Consider the following 19,201-nt stretch of genomic DNA (forward strand, 5'->3'; position numbering starts at 1 on the left):
GAATTCTATATGAGTGTGGAAGTTTGCATCTAGCACACCTCAGTTTGAAATTTAACAAGTTTGACTTCTTTTTCTAAGGAGGAAAATTGCAAGCAGTCAGAATTCATTTTTTGCAAGAAGTTAGAATGGATCGGGTGTTTTGTTTACTAAACAATAGTAATACTCTAATCATAAGTATTATAATGAGAGAACCCTACTACTGTAGTTTGTTAATTATTGCTCATTCTTGTCAGTCATGCATGCTCTAATTTGTAGATTCATTCTATTTGAGATTTCTGAGTAGAATGTTACAGGAGTAATTTTCTCTAACAAACTTGAATTCAATTTTGATAGGCAAGTTGTATTTTCTATGAACTGATACTTAGTTTTATCCTTTAAATGTATACCATGTTATGTAATTTAACAATCAATGAACCTTTGTATAAAATTGTCTGATATGCTCTCAATATAGTATTGAATACTCATACATGTATAGCTCTTAACTTTATATGTTTAGTGTAAAATTACGTAGAAAGTTCTGCAAAGGCCAGTTGGTTGAACTAGTTTGCTGATGTTTTTACACCATACAAATTTCACACCGTTCCGTCTCTGTGATCTCAGTTTTTTCAGCATGTCTTCCTATTTGTTTCAATCATTTCTTAGGGAAAAGAATTTCACATTTCAAAGAATCTCTGAGCAAAGAAATTTCTCAATTATTTCCTTATTGGAATTATGGTCCATAGTTTTTAATTCTCCCATAATTTTAAAAATTAGTAGAAGTTGAAACCTTTCATCCTGCATTTATCGAACTAGGACACAAGAAACAGACGTTTTATTTGATTTGATGTATTACTGTCACAGTGTTACAGTGAAAAGTTTTATTTTGCATGCTATCCAGGAAAATCATAACTTACATGGGTACAGAGGGTAAAAACAGAATGCAGAATATCATGTTACAGCTATAGAGAAGATGCAGAGAAAGATCATCTCTAATATATGAGAGGTCTGTTCATAAGTCTGAGAACAGCAGAGAAGAAGCTGCTCTGGAATCAATCGGTACATGTTTTCAAATTTTTGTATCTTCTGCCTGACGGAAAAGGGTAGAAGAGAGTTTAATTGGGGTGGGAGCTTACTGGTTATGTTGGGTGGAAGATGAAAAGCTTCAACTTCTAGCCTCCCATAAGTGGAAACATCCATTTCACATCTACCCTGACAAACACATTAACTATTTTGGACAACTTCTTTCAGACCACCTCTAAGTCTTTTTTATTCAATATCTTCCTCAAAGAAGAAACAGAATCTTCTCCACAGCCGTCCATGTCTAGGATTCTCAAGAATGAAAACACAACTCCTTAATTAAAAATAAGTTTGGCTCTTTGCAATGTAAGCAAAAACCTTCTAATACACAAATAGACTTATTTTTATTTTGGAATTAAATTTTTTTAAAAACTTAGCCATTCACTGTAGAGCCTTATGAATGTTAATAAAGTAAAATGGGAAAAAAAAAAATTTTATTAGTAAACTATAATGACTATAATAACTGTAAAAAAACTACAATAAATCTTTAAATAAGCCTGCAATCCCAGGAGCAGGTGCAAGATCCATGCTGCTCTCTTCTAAAGAAAAATAGCTCAATTGTTTAAACTTTGATAGCTGAAATTTATCAGTTTTAGTGTCATCTTTGTAAATCATATCTTCATTTTCCCCAGTGTTTTATGCAGAGTGGAGACCATAAAACTGTACACTGAAGTGTAAGCCCGGCCTGATTAACATAATGCAACAACTTTTGAATTGTATACTATTAGGAATAAATTTCATCACTGTACTAAGAAGAGAAACAACAATTCTGCAGCTCAACTTATGTTTCTCCCAATTTTTATTTTCATCGACTTCAATTTTTTTTTCTCATTAATTTTATGTAGATTGTTATTAATGTAAAATTTAGAATGTTAATAGTATAAAATCTTTAAGAAGCAAAAGTTTGGAAGAATCATTAAGTAAAAATCTATGATTGAATGTGCAACATGTTCTAATTGAAATATTCTTTTTGTTGGGAGAGATGTGAGGAGCTGATTTTAAAGAGACCCCATAAAATTATTTTTTCACTTTTCATTCATTTAAGGCCAATCAACAATGAAATTACATCAACTGCCATTGTATAGTACTTTGACATAAAAAAAATCCACCTTCCTTTTTTGAAAGTGAATATTGGAAGCAAATAATTCCCTCCCACTTTGAATTTTTTCATGTTTCTCAAATACTTGACCTGGTATTTTACAATATTTTAGGAACATTGTCCGCTATGTTGATCACAATTTGTCTCCTCATCTCTTTAGCATTTGCTTTTAATGGAAGAACTAGAAGTTGTAAGGAAAGAGCCCGATAGTCCACATAGTGCCATAGAGTTTCAGAACGCTAGCTTGGCATGGGAAAAGAGCAGTACCTGTTCCTTAGAGTGGCAATCAAAATTAAACAAGGATGAAATAAAGAAGATTAAAAAAAGGAAGGAAAAAGAACTGACCAAGGAAAGGAAGAATGTGTATGTTGAAGGTGACCCAGGGAGCTCACTTCCCGAACAAAATGATCATCTATTACTTGGCACTAAAATGCAATTAGACCGTGACAACATACACGTAAATTTATCATCTCCAAAGCCCAAGCTCCAGAGTGTCTTGCACAACATCAACCTAACTGTGGAACAGGTATACTTCATAATGTTTTCAAGATGCAGTGCATTTGGATTCCTGTTTAAGTCTTTAATTAGATTATTTTTGTTGAATACAGACTTTATTTCCAAGCAGAAATATACCTTTGTTAGAAATATTTTTACAATGTGCTTATTATCAGGAAAGCCATCAATGGGGTTGGGAGAATTGTTTTAAATCTGGTCAGATACAGAATGGCTGAATGCTACTTATAATGCTGTCAGTAATCTTTCAATAATGTGCTTTAATGCACAAAATTATGTCATATGCTATGCAATTAGGAAAGAAATATGGGGTGGAATATTCTGTTATGCAGTCCAAGTCAATCATCTGACATGAATCTGGGAGTCACTTCTGCATGGGCACGAGGCATGTTTGCTTACGAGATCATGGAGTTCTCCACTCATGCATGCGTGAAGAGAATGACTAATTGGGACCAGAAATGTGGATTTGTGCCCAGAGCATTTAGACACTGCCGATTTTTGCTGCCATTTCAGAGGAACAGGATCTTGGAGGTACATTTCGCTGCCTATGAGAATTTGGGAGTGATTAAGTATTGCTCTGTCATTTTTTTTTAATAGCTGAACTTCCCTTACATACTGAAATTTATGCATAACCCCCATGTTTTTCTGTCTAACTCTCCCCTTGGTGTTGTGACCCAGAATCAGAGCACGACATCATTGGCATAAGGTGGAAATCTTCTCTATTAGCCCAAAACAATAAGCTAGAAATTAAACATTCCACTGAGTGCAGGAACACCTCTCAGCCACTGTAGACTTATAGCTTAGAGTGCCGTAGGTAATCGGGAAGGCTAATGGAATGTTGGCCCTTATTTCAAGGGGATTGGAGGATAAGAGAAGGGAAGTCCTACTGCAAATGTACAAGGTGCAAAATAGACCACATCTGAAGTCCTGTAAGCATTTTTGATCCCCTTATTTTGATTCCCTTCTCTTACACTCCAATCATTCACTGGAAGCAATTCAGAGAAGCTTCAGTAGAATGATTCTGGATATTAAGGGATTTCTTCAGAGCAAAGGCTAAACAGATTGGGAGTACTCACTGAAGTTTAAAAGTATGAGAGGTGATCTCATTGATACATATTGGATTCTTGAGGGGCTCAACAGGGTAAATGCTGAGAGGATGTTTTCCCTTATGAGAGAATCTGGACAAGAGGACATAGTCTCAGAATAAAGGGGCATCATTTTAAGACTGAGATGAGTAGGAACCTCTCTCTAAAGGGTTGTGAGTCTTTGGAACTCCTTGCCACAAAGAGCAGTGGGGGCCAGTGTCCTTGGGTATATTTAAGACTGTGATGGGTTTTTGATCAGTAGGAGAATTAAGGGTGATGGAGAAAGGGCAGGAAAGTGGACATGATGAATGTTGGATCAGTCATGATCCTATTAAATGGCAAGTTAACTCAAAGGGCCACATGGCTAACTCCTGTTCCACCTTCTTTTGTCTCGTGGTGCCTTGATATATTCTTGAAAATTCAAAGGGCCTCAAATTTAGCCACTATTATGTTCTCACTGGCCTGTCTAGTATGCCTTACAATAGGCTTCTTCCACTGTACCATCGTTGTTACATTCCTCAGCATTTCCTTCGTTCTCCGCTTCTTGTCTGAGGAAGCATGTATTTTGTCCACCTTGCCCTTGACCATGCTCCCTCCGTCATGCAACTAAGATGTGGTAGATGCAACAGATAATCACAAACATTAAGACATAGCCTAGGGAATGCAGAAGTGTGCCACTGAGCAATCCAGAAAATGGAAACCTGTCTTCAGGACACCAATTGTCTTCTTAATGATGATCCTTGTTAGTTGGTGGTTCCAAAGCTTGCTGATCAGCCAAGCCTTCTGAGATTTCTCCTTGACATACATAAGCCAGTCCTAGATACAATGCAGAGGAACGAACATTTGTGATGCCTGAGTGTTTTATGGAATTGACAGCTTCCTGGATACTGGGTGCACACCTGCAAAAAACATCTCCTGTAATCACGCCACAAGATGGACATTCCCTAGTCAGGAATTTTATGATGATGCCTGGGAGTTCTGATCACCACATGTATGCAGTTGATTGTTCCTTGGACTTGAAGGCAAGGAAATAGGAACATATCCCACATTTTTGACAATTTGGCAAGTTGAGTCTATGGTGAATTACGCAAGCTCGTGTGGTTTTCTGAAAAGAACATCGGTTAACTCTCTGCACTAATGGATTATTGGGAGATGCCACAGAAGTCCCCAATTGAACTTTGAAAGAAGCCTGTAATTAAGTTCAATCTGCTGTGATCTACGGTGCCACGGGATATACTGCCGTCAAATCTGTGCAGCTACAGATCTTCCTGCAGGAAGTGGAATTGAACCTTGGTGACAGCTATTGATGTGCCCCTATGCATGCGATTTCTCATCCAGAATTATTCTTCATTTCTTCTACAGACTTCCTTGTGGCATACTGCTTGGCAGTGCATCTGACCCTGGTTTTCCCCTTTATCCCTAGCTACAGTCTCCTGAGATTCAAATCCTGTTGTTCCTGTCCCTGAACCTCCATTCATCTTTTTCCTATTTGGGCATGTCAAAACCAGTACAGCTGCTGGGTTCACCTTGTCAAAACTTTTGAATGAGCGTTTCCCCATGTGAAGAAATTGCAGGTGGGATATCGGTAGCTTGTTCCAGAAATCTTCCCATGTGTTCCCAACCTTTGGACACATCAATCTGTTCATATCTATGGTGAAATCCTGCATTACATCAACCTCGCCATGGTGAGGCCCATCTACAGAAACGAGACTCATCCTCCCCTCCCTCATAAGCCATGTGCAAGAAATCAGTAGTCTGGAGTAATATACTGATATGAAGTATACAAGAAGATAGTCTCAAGAAGCACCGTTTATTTATTAGCCTATCCAAGAAGCATACCTCACCAGGTGAATACCTCATATATAAACTTGAGTTTCTGAAGGCATGATTTTCTCACTCATTAGAGGACATTGATGAGGCCTCTTCTGGAATACTGTGTCCAGTTCTGGTCACCCAGTTATAGGAAAGATGATATCAAGCAGGAGAGGGTTCAGAAGAGATTTACCAGGATGTTGCTGGGTATGGAAAGTTTGAGTTATGAAGAAAGGCTGGAGAGGTTGGGGCTGTTTTCACTGGAGTATAGGAGGTTGAGAGACAACTTGACAAAAGTTTATAAAATAATGAGAGGTATAGATAGAGTTAATGGCAGTTGTTTTTTTTTCACCGAGATGGTGAATTTCAAGACTAGGGGCACATTTTTAAGGTGAGAAAGATTTTAAAAAGACATAAGAGGCAAATCTTTTACACAGACAGTGGATTGTGTGTGGAATGAGCATCCTGAAGATGTGTTAGATGTGGGTACAATTACAATGTTTAAAAGACATTTGGATGGATATATGAATCAGAAAGGTTTGGAAGGATATAGGCCAGGAGCAGGCAGGTGGGTCTAGTTTAGTTTGGAATAAGGTTCAGCATGTTATATGACTCTATTACTATCAAAATTGTGGATCTAAACATAATGCCAGCAGCTTGGGTTTTAATGATTAATCATGACATGCTAATAAATGCAAAAAGCTTCTTGACTGTCAGCACTGGGTGGGTCGACTTGCCTGAATCTTTCTTCCAATACAACATCAAAACATTAAACTGCAATTGGGAATCTGAAGTTTGACCTCCCATGTACTTAAATTCCACCCTCCCCCCTGACCTTTGTCCCCAGTTCAGCCATGGCTGGAAGATTCTGCCCACTATTATCTTGCAGCACTAAGATTTATTATTCTTCTGCTATGGTGGAGTTCTGGTCCTTTTAACACAATGATTGGTCAGAGTTTAATTATTGTTTTATGAAAAACATTTACATTTGGAAAGACCTCCAGGCTGCAAGCGAAGAGAATCTCATTAAACAACTGCTTTCGATTGTTGTTTTTGGGAAGAATTAAAAATTGTTCACAAAACATTGTCACATTTGGATATGATGTCAGGAGGTTAATGAACTTTTACTCGATATCAATGTGTTTTTGATTAAAATCTCCTATGGCATTGCTCAGAGTGCCTTGGGGGATATTGTAATTTTAAATCCAGGGTGTAGGATGTAATACATGATGGGTATTATTAATTAATGGTTATTGAGTAAGATTGTTGAATATTGAATTCTGAAATTTTTAGTTCAAATAGTGCATAACACAACTGGCCTTAACTAAATATTGGTTTATTTCTGTCCTAAATTTTTATTTTGTCTTTGTAAGCCAAGGCTCAAAGTGAAGATGTACCAAGTAAATGAAAATGCTTGAATTCTAAAATAAAAATGGCAAAACACTAGAAATGTACAGCAGGTCACTCAGTATTGTTAAAAAAGAAGACAGGTTACAACATTTTGGGTGTACTTTTCATCATAGCTAGTATGATAGATGGTCCCTGTTCTTGGTGGCTGTCTAGCCTGTGCCATCCCCTCAGATTGTGCATACAGTAAAATAAAAGGTACACTAGCACTTGCATTGAATAAGATTTTAAACAGAAAGATGCCACTACAAGTTTTCCTTCAGCAAGTTAGGGTATGGAATGGTACTTGAAAATTTGTTTAGTCCAGGATTGTTACAGAAAAAAAAATTATTTGTTGATTATTTTGGACTATACTAATGCAAATTATAATGGTTTAATTAAGTGAGTGCAGTCATCATTGGAGATTGCAAATACATGATAAGTAACATTGTTTCATCCCTTGAACTCTGCTATCATACAAATAGATATGAGGCAGTATCAGCCAACTCCACATTTAATGAATGTGGGATTTAGTTATGAGATTATTTGACATCATAGTATGAGAAGATATCTCCAGCAAACCCAAATTTGTAGCAATGGTGTAGAAGTGGTACTATCAGGCTTTTCAAAAGAAAATCATCAAACAATTTGCTGAGTCAGTTTTCTTTCATACTAATCCAAACGCATGGACTATTTCAGGCTCTTAGTCAGAGAGTTATAGAGATGTACAGCATAGAAGCTGACCCTTCAGTCCAACTCATCCACTTATTGATACTTTTTTTAATTATGGAGGTAAATTGACCTAGCTTAACTATTGAAGGTTCTAAATCAGCTCACTCTGATGTTCAATTTACTTAAGAGATTCTGAAACAGTTGTGATGGCTGTAATTTAATAGAGTTAATAGCTTGCAATTCAAAAAAGAGCTATAATTCATTTATGACCATACAGCACAAACATACAAATGAGGAGCAAGAGTAGGTTCTTCTGCCTAACAAGCCTGTTCCACCAGTCGATAACATTTTGATTGATCTGTTTGTGCTTTGAATTCCACAATCCTATCTATCCCCGATGATTTTTGATTCCCTCACCGATTAAGAATCTCTCCACCTCTGTCTTAAAACTATAGAATAACTCCAACTCTTCCACTTTCTGAGGCAGAATTCCAAAGTTGCACGGCACTGAGGGAAACTAAATTCTTGTCTTTATCCTTATATAATTGGATGAATCAAAAGTATTCATTATGATGGAATTCTGCAACACTGGTCCTCTCTGAAACTTGTAACCGTGGATATAGGTTATTAAACTCAAACCATTTGTATTAACTTAGGATGTAGACATGGATGTTAATTGCAACTAATTTCACATGATAACTGCATTTGAAATGATGATCACTAAACTGTAAGCAAGGCAAGAAAACAGACATTTCGCTGTAAAATAAATTGATGGATTCCTTCCCTAATATGTAAAATCAATAATGAATATCAAAGATGCTATTTATGTGTGCATTTTAGGCACTCTTGCAAATTATGAATGAAAGGTTGTCATTGTTTAGAAATGTGGTGCTTGTTCACTTGATTAGTGATTTCCAAAGAAGCAGTGGAATTTCTGCAGTCGGTGGGAGGGGAGGTGTCATTAATGAGAGTAATTGGCCTGAATCGCAGTCATCTTTTCATTCCTACTTAATTAATCAAGAGATTCATTCCTTTCAATATTTAGATATCTGAATTACATTACCTCTAATCATGTGTTGCCTTGAAATAAGTTCAGTTTTTTAAGTTGATCTAAGCTGCAATCATTATTTAAGTAAATAATCATTCATGGAGCTTATTTCTGGTCCTTGTCCAAGAACACTTTGCACTTTAATTTGTTTCTGTCATGCCATCTGTAACTGTGTTCTGAAGGCCTTCTTGCCACATTACCCATGTGTGGATCATGATGGGCAGTTTCCTGTACAGTCAGCGTGACACTAAATGCTGAAGGATACTGCAGATATGTCGTCCTGTTTGCTGGAACACTGAATTTATGTTGTCCACACATGTATGATCAGTCAAAATAAAGCCAGTACAGAAATGTTAGATGGGTCCTGATCTAAGGCAATTTAAATGACCGCTTAACTAGAGCTATTTAAAGAATGCAAGTAGTTGCAGAAGATGTACTTTAACTTCCATGTGATTAGGCAGAGTTGTTGGAAGCATTGGTGTGTTGAGGCAGTTGATTATAGTTAGGGAGGAGATCAGAGAACCGGACCCAGCAATGGGTACAGATCTTGCAGTACCTTTTATTCTACAAGGTGACAATCCGATGTAGTTGTGGTGGAAGAGAGGAGAATGGGAAGCTCTGTAAGAAAGGGGGAGCATACAGATGATAGGTCTTCCATGATCAATAATCCTACATTCATATGAACCAACAACATTGCAGGAGGAAATTGAAGTGCCACACAAGTCCCCAGTTGCACTTTGAAAGGAGCTGGTGATGAAGAAACTCAATCAACTTCAGTACCGCAGGAGTGTGCTGCCTCCAAAACCGTGCAGCTACAGATCTTCCTTCAGGAGATGACAACTGTTGATGTCACCCTAGTCATGCAATGTCTGTTCTAGAATTATCTTTCATTATTTGTGTGCAGTTGCAATTCTTCCATTGTTGTTCTTGGGGCAGAAAGCTTGGCAGAACATCTGACCCTGATGTTGCTGCTTGCCTCCACCACAGCCACAGTCTCTGAGATTCAAGCAGGTTGTCCCAAAGTTATTCAGTCTCCTTTAGCCTGTACTTAGAGAGAACATGGTACTCCTGGTTGATGTGAATGCCTGAACATTTATATTTCTGGTTGCAAAAGACATGAGAGATGTGGTGAATATCTTACAATCTGAAGTTCACAAAAACATTTGGGGAGGTGTTGAAATACATTGGCAAGGTGATAGGACTCCTTCCACTTCTCCCTAATGAAGCAAGAGCAGGATTAAGAGACATATAGTTTTACTAGGATATCAAAATTAATAACCAGTAGTGCAGGGCACATCGACAGCATACAAATGCCTCTGTCAACATGGCATCGCATATCAACGAGGTGAAATACAAAAACCATAAGAGTTACCACTCCATAAATAGTGTGTGTGACAAACCAAATGTTCACATTGGTGAATGCTTACTGTCCAGGCATTCCTGGAATGTGTGCATTGTTTGTGAATCTGGATTTAATGTCCACCACTGATTGCCCTTGAGGAGGTAGAGGTGTGAGCCATTGTCTTGAATTGTCATGGTCCATGTGGTGTCGTTAAATGCACAATGCCATTGGAAGGGAATTCCAGCATTTTGATCCAATAACATAGAAGGAATGATAATATAGTAAGGACAGTGTGTGACTTGGAAGCAAAGGTGCAGGTTTTGGTGCTGCCCTGTTGTTTTAGATGTTGGAAGACATGGATATGGATGATTCTGTTGAAGGAGCATTGGTGAATTATTACATTGCTTGTTGTAAATGATAAACACATTGGTGTTGCAGGGAGGTTTTAAGGAGGATGGGCTGGCAATCAAATGGGCTGATTTTGACTTGGATGGTGTTGGGTTTCTTGAGTGTTGTTAGAGTTGCATTCATCCAAGTAAATGGACAATTTCATTCTCTTGAATTGTGCCTTGTAGATGGTGGACACGTTTTGATGAGTTAGGAGTGAAGTTACACACTACAAAATGTCTAGTCTCAGCTTTGTTCTTGAAGTGGAAGTGCTGGTGTTGGACTGGGGTGGGCAAAGTTAAATATCACACAACACCAGGTTGTAGTCCAACAGTTTATTTGGAAGCTCTAGCTTTCAATACACTGTTCCTTCAGCTAGCTATGGAGCAGGATCATAAGACACAGAACTTATAGCAAAAGATTACAGTGTCATGCAATTGGGACAATATATTGAACAAATTGTTAAGTCTTTCATCTTTTATAATGGGTTGTAGGTTTTGGTTCATTAATATGTAAATCCCAGAGCTTCTTTTAAGTCACATTCTCGAGATAACCTAAGGCTTTATAAAACAAAGTGACAGCTCAGACAATGCATTAAAGGTGTGAGGTTAGAGTCTGTCTGTATCCCAATCTTGAGTCAGACTGGTTGTATTTTCAAAGTAAGAATTTATAAAATGTTGCATGGATTGACTGCCTGTATTCACTGTCTGCAGTCTGCAGTTTGCGTGCTTTTTTCGCAAAATAGCGTATATCTGCAAATATAATTCTGCAAATGTAAATTCACCCCAGAGACTTGTGTGTGTGTTTGTGTGTGTGCATACCTGTTTGGTAGAATGTGAGACTGTGATGGAGTATAACCCCGTGAGAGTGTGTGTGTGCGTGTGTGCCCGCGAGTGATTGAGTGACATGAACCCAAGGTTTTGGTGGAGGCCATCCTCATGGGTACCGAACTCGGCTATCGGCCTCTGCTTGGCCACTCTGCATTGTTGTATATCTCAAAGTTCGCCTTGGAGGATTGTGCTTCAGTGGTCAGGGACATTCAGCCTCGATTTTCGGGTGACCATTCTCCAAGGCAGACACACAACAACTCAGAGTGGCCAAGCAGAAACTGATAGCCAAGTTCGGTACCCATGAGGATGGCCTCAACCGAGACCTTGGGTTCATGTCATTACCACAGGTGACCACACACACACACACACACCTTCTCATGGGCTTATACTCCATCACACGCACATTTTGCAGAATTGTATTTGCTGGCACGCTCTATTTTGCTCAAAACACGCACAATCTGCAGGCAATCAATCCATGTAATGTTTTATAAATTCTTACTTTGGAAGTAGAACCAGTCTGACTCAAGATTGGGAAACAGACAGACTCTAACCTCACACCTTTAATGCATTGTCTGAGCTGAGATGTCACTTGTTTTTAATAAAACCTGAAGTTATCTCAAGAATGTGACTTAAAAGAACTTCTGGGATTTACATATTAATGAACCAAAACCTGCAAACCATTCTAAAGGATGACAGAATTAACAGCAATCTAGGTTTGTTTAATACAGAACAACCTTGGTTACTGAACATCAATTTTCCGAATTTCGGATTATCTGATCAACATCTCAAATCCGATTTTAAAAAAAACATATTAAATTTAAATAAAAGCACAGCAAGAGCAGGCAGTCTGGGCTGGCAGTGGGAGCAGAAACAGGGTCGCCACGGGAACCCTGTTCCTGCTATTGCCGCCACCACGGTAACCCTGATCACTTATCTGAACCATTCGATAACAACCCGTTATCCGAACAAAATACAGTTGCACGACGCTGTAATCTTTTGCTATAAATTCTGTGTCTTAAGGTCCTGTCCGCAGCCACCTGATGAAGGAGCAGCGCTCCAAAAGCTAGTACTCCCAAATAAATCTGTTGGACTATAACCTGGTGTTGTGTTGTGTGATTTTTAAGTCTGTTCTTGAATCCATTGTACTTACATGGGTCATCCAATTCAGTCTCTAGGAATCCCTAGAATATTGGCGATGGGACTGCAACAATGATAATGTCATTTAATTTCAAGAGAGATTTATTTGATTCTTTCTTATTGGATGTTATTGTTTGATACTTGAAAGTGTAAATGTTACTCGCCTCTTCTCAGTCCAAGATGAATATTATCAAGATCTTTCTGCATGTAGACATAAACTGCTTCAGTATCTGAGGAGATGCAAATGGTTTTTACTGAACATAGCAATTGTCAGTGGACATCCTCACTTCTGATGTTATGATGGAAGAAACATTGTTGATGAAGCGACTTAAAGCGGTAGACCTCAGGATACAAACCTTGAGTAAACACATGCAACAGTGTTCTGGTGCAGATATTAAAAAATGACAACTATCTACATTTGTGCTAGTATGACTCCAACTGGTAGAGTTACCCTTTTATTCCCATTGACTTCAATTTTGTGAGGGCCTCTTGATGCCACACTCAATCAAATGCTGGCTTGATATCAAGGGCAGTCACTCCCACCACATCTCTGAAATTCAGCTCTTTTTTCCCATGTTTGGAAGAAGACTGTAATGAGATTTGAAGCTATGGCCCTGGTGAAAGATAAGCACTCTAGATCAGATTGCTGATGAGCATTGATAGCACCGCTATCAATGTTGTTTGAGCAAGGTTTGTAGCACAGGTTGAGGTTTAGGGTGTAGGTTTGCTCGCTGAGCTGTAGATTTGATTTCCAGACGTTTCATTACCTGGCTAGGTAACATCATCAATGGCGCCCTCCAAGTGAAGCGAAGCTGTTGTCTCCTGCTTTCTATTTATGTGTTTGTCCTGGATGGGGTTCCTGGGGTTTGTGGTGATGTCATTTCCTGTTTGTTTTCTGAGGGGTTGATAGATGGTATCTAGATCTATGTGTTTGTTTATGGTGTTGTGGTTGGAGTGCCAGGCCTCTAGGAATTCTCTGGCATGCCTTTGCTTAGCCTGTCCCAGGATAGATGTGTTGTCCCAGTCGAACTGGTGGTTTTTTTTCATCCGTGTGTAGGGCGATGAGGGAGAGAGGGTTGTGTCTTTTTGTGGCTAGCTGGTGTTCGTGTATCCTGGTGGCTAACTTTCTTCTTATTTGTCCTACATAGTGTTTGTGGCAGTCCTTGCATGGAATTTTGTAAATGACGTTGGTTTTGGGCAATCCATGGACAAAACCAACGTCATCTACAAAATTCCATGCAAGGACTGCCACAAACACTACATAGGACAAACAGGAAGAAAGTTAGCCACCAAGATACACGAACACCAGCTAGCCACAAAAAGACATGACTCTCTCTCCCTCGTAGCCCTACACACAGATGAAAAACAACCACCAGTTCGACTGGGACAACACATCTATCCTGGGACAGGCTAAGCAAAGGCATGCCAGAGAATTCCTAGAGGCCTGGCATTCCAACCACAATGCCATAAACAAACACACAGATCTAGGTGCCATCTATCAACCCCTCAGAAAACGAACAGGAAATGACATCATCACAAACCCCAGGAACCCCATCCAGGACAAACATATAAATAGAAAGCAGGAGGCAACAGATTCGCTTCACTTGGAGGTCGCCACTGATGATGTTACCTCGCCAGGTAATGAAATGTCTGGATATCAAACCTACAGCTCAGCGAGCAAATCTACACCCTAAATGTTGTTTGATTCCACTGGTAGTGCCATTTTCCATCATTATACTGCTTTTGTCTGCTCTACTCTCTACCTTGGGGCATCAGATATGTTCAGAAGGTGGTTGCTCAGTGACAAGTGCCGTCTTCGCAATCTGTGGTTGATTAACCCCTTCCATAATTCCTACATGTAAGCGGGTTAGGCCTATAATCAAAAGTAGAGAGTAGACGATGAGCCTTTCCTTTGATCAAATGATAAATTGCCCTCACCAATAGTTCTTCTTTCTCTTGCCTATGTTGAGTGTGTCCAGACAGCAACTCTTATGGCCCTTAATTACCCAAGCAGAGGGGAAAGATTGAAGAATTGAGAGAAGGCAGTTGGGAAGGAAAGCTGAAGTTCTATCACCATCCCATATTCAGCTTGATGATACTTCTCAGGAGGAGAATGAGAATGATGAGGTAGCTAAAAAGGGGTGTAAGGCTATCTCCTACCATCATCTTGCACAACATCTACTGCATTAACTGACATAGGATGCATTGTCTCTAGTCCCACCATGTTTTCAGCCATCTCCTCTAAGTCTGCAGGGGTTGAACTCTGCATGTCCAGTCTTATGTGTCTCGCTGTGTTATGGGCAGTCTTCTCCAAAAGAGGATGAAGATTGCCAGTGGTTCTGTACGTGAATGATATATGTTCAAGTTTGCAGACAACACAAAGTTGGTGGAAGGGTCAACTGTGAGAAGGATACAGAGATGCTTCAGGGTGATATGGACAAATTGAATGAGTGGACAAATGCATGGAAGATGAAATACAATATTAATAAAAGTGAAGTTATCCACTTTGGTAGCAAAAACAGTAAGGCAGATTGATATCTGAATGGTGGTAGATTGGGAAAGGGGGATGTCTAACGAGAACTGCGTGTCTTTGGTGAGACTACACCTGGAATATTATGTGTGCTTTTGATTTCCTTATCTGAGGAAGATATGCTCGCTGTGAAGCGTGTACAGCGAAGTTTTACCAGAGTAAATCTCGGGACAGCGGTATTAACATATGAAGAGTGGATAGGTTCAGATTATATTTGATTTAATTTATTATTGTCACACATACTGAGATACAGTAAAGAGTATTGTTTTGCATGCTATCCAGACAAATCTTACCTTGTGTAAGTATATCAGAGTAATAGAAAAACATAGCTTTACAGCTACTAAGAAGTTGCAGAGAAAGATCAACTCTAATGTAGGAGAGGTCCGTTCATAAATCTGGTGACAGCAAGGAAGACACTGTTTTTGAATCTGTTGGTATGTGTTTCAAACTTTTGTATCTTCTGCCTGATGAAAAAGTGTGGAAGAGAGTATTACTGGGGTTGGAGGGGGTCTTTGATTATGTTTGCTACTTTCCCGAGGCAACAGAAAGTATAGATAGAGTAAATGGAAGGAAGGCTGGTTTTTGTGATGAGCTGGGCTGCATTCACAACTCTATAATTTCTTGTGGTTACAGGCAGAACAGTTGCCATACCAAGCTGTGATGAATCTGGATAGGATGCTTTTTATGGTGCATCTCTAAAAATTGGTAAGAGTCATTGTGGACATGTTGAATGTCCTTAGCCTTCTGAGAAAGTAGACGCATTTGAGTGCTTTCTTGACTGTGGCATCAATGTGAATGGACCAGGATAGATTGTTGGTGAACTTGAAGCTCTTGAAAATCTCCACTTCAGCAGAATTGATTTAGACAGGGGCGTGTCCTCCACTCCGCTTCCTGAAACTGATGATGAGTTCCTTCAGCTCCTATATTCACAGGAGTTTAGAAGAATGAGGGTGGATTTCAAAGAAACTTGTACATTTTTTACATTACTACACAGCATCAATGCAGAAAGGATGTTCCCAACTAGCAGAGAGTCCAGAACCAGGGGGTCATAGTTTAAAGATGTATGCTAATCTGTGAAAGATTGAAATGAGGAGAACTTGCTTGATCTGCAAACATCTCACTCCAGGTATAGCTGTCCAGGATTGCAATGTTCTTAATAAACCCCCACATGTTTAGGTTTTGTCACATTGTCTGCCCTGCAATACCTGCTGCTCCTTAGTAATATATTTAATTTGCTCATTAGTTATTTATTTAGCAAAGGCAAATTATAGTTATGTGTTTTAGGGGTAAATGAAAAACACTCACCAGCCATTGAAAGTTAAATTAAAAAAGGCTGCATTTCCTCTCCATCTGTAGCAAATTTGTTACCCAGACGGTGGTGAGCCTGAGGAATTCTTTGCTACAGAAAGTGGTTGAGGCCAAAACATTGAACATTTTCAAGAAGGAATTAAATATAGTTCTTGGGTCTAAAGGGATCAAAGGATATAAGGAGAATGTGGGACCAGAGCACTAAGTTGGATGATCAGCCATGATTATATTGAATGGCAATGCAAACATTAAGAGCCAAACATCTAATTCCTGTTCCTATTTTCTATGTTTTGATAATGTGCCTGCCATAGCTGAATAGTTGGAGGTGAATGGAGTCTGTGAAAGGTGAATGTAGTATTGACAGCATTGTCAGCTTTGTAAATGGGGCACTCTGTCAATGTTAGACTTTACTCTTTGGTCCCAGAAAGTGCTGCTCATTGATTGATGGGGCTGAGATTCATTGAATATTGTGAGAACTTGTTGATATTGTGGGCATAACATGCATTGTGAGAATTCATTCAACTTTAACACCTGTGTGAGATGTTATCTTTTACTGCACAGCATCTGAATTACAACGTTTTCTGTAGAAGGGCATAATGAGAATTTGGTACAGAGGGAGAGGAACTGTAATGTGCCTTTGCTAATTAAATAATTAATCAACAAATAAGTATGTAAATTACTAAGGAGCAGTAAGTACTGCAGGGCAAACAGTGTGACAAAACTGAAACATGCTGAGTTTATGAAGAACATTGCAATCCTGGACAGTTATGTCTGCAGTGAGCTTTTGCAGATCAAGGAAGTTTAGCTCAGCTTTAGAGCTGGGGTTGAGCTGCAGACATTGTGGGACATTGAGAATGAGGAGAATCAGCTGGACACTTTGTTGCATGCTTTTACTTAAGTAGTATTTTACAGTTGTTATTGGTCAGGGTCAGGGAGGTATGAATGCCAGTTCGGCAGGTATTGGGATTCGGGGTAAAATTATAGAGGAGCCTTCGTCCTTAACTTTTAGATCAACAGATACATCACAGGCAAATACAGTGTGTGAGAAGAATGGCTGCATGAGAAACTGAGCATGGCACCATGGTAGAGAATGCTATTCAAGTGAAGAGAGTGAAAACGAAAGGGGTCATATCGGAGGATATAATCACTAGAAGAAAGATGGAGATCTCTGCAGCAACAGTAAGGTTGTAAAGATTATATTGCTTGACCAGTGCCAGTGTTAAAGACATCTCTTTGTAGCTGGATATGAACATGAACCTAGTACAAATATGAAGGAAATAAAGGCATCTCAAAGGAAACTAATCTCTGGACTATTACCCGAGCCATGTGCCAATTGGCAAAGGGCCAAACACATTAGAGTACTGAAAATGTGTGTTTCAAAGAGTGGTATATGAAGAAAGAGTTTTTTGTAGTTATTTGGACACTGTCGTAAGTACGGAGGAAAAGGGATTTGTTTTGTTTTTCATTTAAACCATGTCAAATAGAGCTGTGAATGGAGATTATGGCTGAAAGGGGAACAGCAGGAGTGAGTAAAATCTCAAGTAAGTGAGATTTTAAAAGTTAACGAACAATTTGAGGGAACAGAGTCCTGTAACTATTTGAAGAAATGTGGCCAGATTAGGACAGGAGAAGCACAGAGTTTAGCAATTATGATGCCTCTGAAAATAGATTCTATGCAAATAATAGAAATAAAAAGTCATATTGAAAAGTATCTGAATGCATGATGCTTTCATAACAAGATAGGCAGACTAATGGCATGAATAAAGATAAATGGATTTGATATAATCACTATTATAGAAATATGAGACTGGACTTTACAGCCCACCCACAGACACTGAAATAGGGACAAATCTCTTTAGATCTAGTTTTGTTTACTGGAGTTATATTATGAAAGATCCACTGAGAAAAGTGATCATATTACCATTTAATTCCATTTCAATTTTGAGCATGATATACTCAACCCCAAAATATGTATCTTCAGGCTAATTACGGAAATATCAAGGAGAACCCGATAAGGTTGATTAGGTTGAAGAAAATGATGGTAAATAAATTATGGAACGCATTGCATTTATGATTCAAAACATTCTACAAAATATATTCCATTAAAAAAAAAGCTTGTGAGAAAGATTCATTTGTGTCACAGAAGCATATTCAAGGTTAGTTTTAGATTCAAAAATGAAATTTAAAATGCTGCAAAGAAGAGTAGTAAGCCACAGGAGTAACAGACTTTTAGAAACCAGGAAAAGGTGACCAAACAGTTGTTAGTAGGTGAAAAATCATTATGAAAGTAAGTTAGCCAAAAATGCAAAATGTCTGTATGTTTTATAAAAGGAGTAGTTAAAGTAAACATTAAAGCCTCCGAGACAGAGACAGTATTAATTATCACAGAGAATGAGGAATTGATTATTTTCAAGTTGACAATTTTGATTAGTGGAGTACTGCAGGGATCAATATTGGGAACTAAAGTATTCACAATTGAATTTAATGACTTAATCAAAGAAATCTAGAGTAATGTATCCAGTTTTGTTTGTGATACAAAGCTAGGCAAGAATGTAAACTGTGAAGAAGCACATAGAAACTGCAAAGAATCACAGAAGGTTACAGCACAGGAGACCATTTGGGCCATTTTGTCTGTGCTGGCCCTCTGAAGGAGTAATTCACCTAGTACCATGTCTTTGCCTTTTTCCCATCACCCTGCACATTCTTCTTTTTCAGATCATCATCTAATCCCCTTTTAAATACCTCACATGATACTTCATCACACTGTTACGCAGTACATTCCAGATCCTAACCGATTTCTGTGTGAAAATATTTTTCTTCAGTTCACCTTTGTTTGCTTTGTCATTTACTTTAAATGTTTGCCATCTGGTTCTTAATCCTTCATTAATGAAAAAGCTGTTTACTCTGTTCAGAATTCTTCAAGATTTTGAATACCTCCGTGAAACCTCCTCTGAATTTTCTTTTATCAGTGGATAACATTGCTAACTACTTCAATC

General features: G+C 38.6%; 1 protein-coding gene across 4 annotated transcripts in view; it reads left to right on the forward strand.

Annotated features, from left to right (window-relative positions):
- The window catches only part of LOC140495844 (ATP-binding cassette sub-family C member 5-like), a 190,835-nt gene that overhangs the window by 71,272 nt on the left and 100,362 nt on the right, over positions 1 to 19,201 (forward strand). For all 4 annotated transcript variants that reach the window (XM_072595007.1, XM_072595008.1, XM_072595009.1 and 1 more), the window contains exon 11: positions 2,316 to 2,681. In XM_072595007.1, the coding sequence (XP_072451108.1) occupies positions 2,316 to 2,681 (366 nt within the window). The remainder of the gene's footprint in view (positions 1 to 2,315; positions 2,682 to 19,201) is intronic.

The sequence above is a fragment of the Chiloscyllium punctatum genome, chromosome 25 (genome assembly GCF_047496795.1).
Source record: "Chiloscyllium punctatum isolate Juve2018m chromosome 25, sChiPun1.3, whole genome shotgun sequence".
NCBI classification, from domain to species: Eukaryota; Metazoa; Chordata; class Chondrichthyes; order Orectolobiformes; family Hemiscylliidae; genus Chiloscyllium; species Chiloscyllium punctatum.